The sequence below is a fragment of the Triticum dicoccoides genome, chromosome 3B (genome assembly GCF_002162155.2).
Source record: "Triticum dicoccoides isolate Atlit2015 ecotype Zavitan chromosome 3B, WEW_v2.0, whole genome shotgun sequence".
Taxonomy (NCBI): domain Eukaryota; kingdom Viridiplantae; phylum Streptophyta; class Magnoliopsida; order Poales; family Poaceae; genus Triticum; species Triticum dicoccoides.
Genome location: NC_041385.1, coordinates 72537188 through 72541302, shown reverse-complemented (window position 1 = coordinate 72541302; position 4115 = coordinate 72537188). Strand labels below are relative to the sequence as shown.

Here is a 4115-nt window from a genome sequence, read left to right as displayed (position 1 = left end):
AGAACAAGTAATGACCATCACACTAATTTGTACGATTTGCATACACATGTACTCCCAAGAACAACAATGTTATTAGGTTATTACAAGAGGAGGGGTAGAAAAAAAATACACAGTGTACAAAGTATGCAATTCCTGCCCGATTTCCGAGCCCACCATACAGAACAGCACAGGAAAGTTTATGTACCTCTGCTCTACATATCCTCTCGGCTGGAACAGGCTTGCCTGACCCATTAACCTCGCGATCCTACCATAACGTACTGCGCTGACTGAACCCAACTATTTTCATCTTACAGCTTTCCAGCAAATGCCTGCCTGATAGTAAAACTTTTGTCTATCCCCATCTGAAGATCTGGCCTCCTGTGCCATCAAAACTGTATCCGAGACCATCTACGGCGGCTCACTGGTCAATTGAATCAACCTGTGATTGTAAACAATTACAGATTACACGGGTAAGATGGGCGATAGAGAGACAATCTGTCTATTGCACCTAGCATCCCTTTTATCTGTGTTTTAAAGAAAAAAGCACGGACAGCATGCTAACAGTGCTTCTTACCAGTGTTGACAAAAATGAAGTCCAATTAGGCTGTCACGTTACTGCACAATGCGCTTCCTCTTTGACCTCTTGCCCTTCTTTCCAGAGTAAGTAGGGAGTTTCTTGTCGTTGCCGGTAGTGAATGTTTCCTCTACGGATCCTCCCTGTTGTCAGGTTTATATAACTGAAGATGAATTTCATATTCACACGAACTGTCCGCAGCAAACTCTCAGATGGCTAGCACCACTTGTCCAGACACAATCATCCAGCAATACATATGAATGAAAGGAAAATGAGTACCTCCTCTGTAGTATCATCGTCCGAGTCTTCATCCTCTGATGTAGTTGAACCATTTGAATCTCCTGCACCAAGTGCTTTCACAGCTTTTCTCCTGTTCTCCTCTTCTTTTAGCTGCTTAAACCTGCTCAAAATATTGTTGATTCTTTTTTTACAACCCAAACATAGTATAGTTAAATCAAATGTCATCTGAAGTTCAAATGCACCTTTCTCCACCCTGGCCTGATTGAGCACCTGAACGTTTTGCTCGTCCCGCAGTTATAATTCCACTTGCTCCCTCATTCACAGCAGGCTTTGCTCCTCCCAGTTTCCGCAGCCATATCTGCTGGGCTGTACTGAGGACATTGTTTGTAAACCTACATGGAGCGTCAACACACAGGTTACAAATTTTGATCAACTGCAAAAACTGAGTGAGCATAAAAAACCATGTCTGAGCACAATCATAGAATAAACAGAAGATGCACGTACCAATAAATGGACAATCCTGATGGCACCGACAAAGAGAAGTAACCAATCATAAATGGAAGAAATTTCAAAATAAGTTGTGTATTCTTCTGCGATGGATCAGTACTCTGCAGCAATCAAAGGTGCCAAGGTTAAACACTGGAAGCTTGTATAACGGCGTTATGGCGGATTAAAGAGGCATTCACCTGGGGCGGTTTCATGATCTCCATGGAGACAAACTGAGAAGCAACGAGTAGCACGGGCAACACAAGATAACATATCGTATCATGCCAGCCTATTGGTGGATGACCATCCTGCACAATTCATTTCAAATGTTAGTATAACTTTAGCATATCTCAACCATGCAAGCATATAAAGTAGTGTATTGTCACTTTTCTACAAGAATAAGCTGAGAAAATAATATGTTACTACATCATTTAAACAAGATTGATATGCCACATGCCCAACGTTTTCACTCATGCTGCTAAAGTACAGATTTAAAATTAGACATAGCAAATCCTGTTGTTTCTCGCAACAATACCACCAAAGCCAATGTTGTTGGTTGAGTACAATTCAATGTGCTGCCTAAGTGGCTACGTGTAGCACCAAGCCACTGGTGTAACTTGACTACAATGTTGCAGTAACATCATATTGCTAACATCTGTGATGAGCATAGTCATAGAGGAACGACAGGCAAAATCAATCCCAGAACCAACAGTAGACAGTTTCACATACATCGATAAATAACCAATTTTATTACCACAAAAGGAAAGAGCCATGAAATGCCAGCACCACTTTGACGAGCAGCAATTGTTGTAGGGCCTCCCAAAGATGGAATCCAGAAAAATCCTTCCGTCAACAAACCCTTCATGCCAGAGTATCCACTTAGTCCAAAATACTCTTAACGAATCAAACTTCAAGAAGTAGGATATGGCATACCTCATTTGCTACATTTGAAAGGGCTTGGTAAAGTCCAATCCAGACTGGAATTGTTGCCAAAGTTGGCAAACATCCTGGAAGAGAAAACATTGAGATCAAGACGCTGCATTACAAAAGAAAGTGCAGTAAAAAGCTAACTGGTTTTGCAATTCATGATAGCAATAATGGCAATCAATCAGAAAAAAATAAAAGAAAATGTGATCAGCGAATATGGTTTATTGTCTTTCAAAAGTCGGTAATAACAAAAGATGTCTTTCAGAAGGCAATAATACTAAAAATATGATATGTGCCGGAGGAGTCATTTCATAATGGAGGTAACATGGTTTAGGAAGAAAAGGAAAATAAAAATGCAAAAACCTGCTAGAGGATTGACTCCAGCTTGCTTGTACAAACGAGCAGTCTCAAGCTGTATTCTTTCCTAATAAGAGTTATGCAGAAGCAATAGATCAGATATTAACAAAAAAAATGCCTGAAAGGATAAAATCAAAATAATCTCACTAAGGAAAGCACATGTGCAGTATATCACAGCATTATGCAGACATATGCCTGGAATCAAAGCATAATCCTCTCCACTGTATATCCATGATTGAAGTTTCAGTCAAACAAGACAGACCTGATTGCCTGCGTATCTCGCCTGAATTGCCTTGAGCTGTGGCTGCAAATTCTGCATCGCCATGGTTGATTCGACCTAAAACAGATAAGCAGCACCGTTGAATTCAGTTCATAGATGGATAATTAAGGAATGCCCATCTGGTTTAACTCAAATCAGGTTAGAACATCCACCTGCTGCTTCGTTAACGGCAATGTTGCAGCCTTCACGACGATGGTGAGCAGAATGATGGCAAATCCGTAAGCGTACGGCACATGAACTGCTGATAGACCATCCTTCAGAATCTGTATGGCAAATTTCAGATAGCATCAGAAATCCAGCATCACGAAGTTACCGAACTCTGCGCTCCTAGCCACTGCTAAGATCCCAGAATTCACAAAGATTTCGAGATTAATGTCAGCGGAAGCTGGATGCCTAAGAAACGCACTCTGAGTAGCAGAGTCGTCTAACAGCACACCTGTCTCCATGTCGAGGTAGCCCCAAATGGAGCAACTAAGTTCTACTAGTAAGTTTCAGAGTGCTCGCACCATAAGTGTCTGTCAGACTCGCCAGGAACTTGCATAATCTAATGGCAATTCTTCCACCCACACACACAGTCGCTGGCTACGGCTCCAGCGCGCACACGCTTACCTTGAGCACGACCTCCATGGCGTCGGAGATGAACCCGAACCATCCGCCGCTCTTCTGCACGGCCACGTCCGCGTCCGCTCCTCCTCCGGCCGCCCCGGCCGCCGAGTCGGCCGCGACGACCGCGGCGTCGGCGAGCGTGTAGAGCGCGGCCTCGGCGCGCTCGAGCGCCGCGTGGAGGCCCCCCACGGAGTCGAGCCCGTGGAGGCTCGCCCTGACCCGGCACCCCGCGGCGCGGCGGCGCAGCGAGGGGAGCAGCGGCAGCCTCGCGGCGCCGGCGCCCGCGACGGCGCGCGGGAGCGAGGGGAGCAGCGAGGAGGAGAGCAGCGCCTTGGCCATCGCGGGCGGGTGGGGCTGGGCTGGGCTGGGGTGGGGCCGCGGCGGGGCTAGGGTTTCATGCACGGCGCGGCGGGGAGGGGGCAGCGAGTGGTGGTGGTGGTGGTGGCGTGGGAGCAGGGGAGAGGAGTGGAGGCCGGTCGCTGGAGAGAGAGGTGGACGATGATGCTTTATCCTCTCCGTGCTAGTGGACTCGGCGCACCGAATGTTTCCAATGTTTCCGGGGACCGGTTTGGGAGAAATTCATTGCAAATTGTCTAATTTTCAAATGCACCGGGGGAAACGATTATCGTGGTTTTAGTTCAAAAACCACGACAAGTATTTTAAAAC

The 4115-nt window shown here is 46.0% G+C and overlaps 1 protein-coding gene across 1 annotated transcript; it reads right to left on the bottom strand.

Annotated features, from left to right (window-relative positions):
- LOC119274780 (inner membrane protein PPF-1, chloroplastic-like) lies at nucleotides 1-3803 on the bottom strand. Its single transcript, XM_037555510.1, has 12 exons — nucleotides 3453-3803; nucleotides 2996-3106; nucleotides 2826-2900; nucleotides 2570-2630; nucleotides 2213-2286; nucleotides 2034-2138; nucleotides 1480-1587; nucleotides 1298-1401; nucleotides 1036-1185; nucleotides 833-953; nucleotides 554-696; nucleotides 1-418 (listed from the first exon to the last, which is right to left on the bottom strand). The coding sequence occupies exons 1-11, from the start codon at nucleotides 3786-3788 to the stop codon at nucleotides 592-594; spliced, it is 1350 nt and encodes a 449-aa protein (XP_037411407.1). The 5' UTR covers nucleotides 3789-3803; the 3' UTR covers nucleotides 1-418; nucleotides 554-591.
- Between the last annotated feature and the right edge of the window lie 312 nt (nucleotides 3804-4115).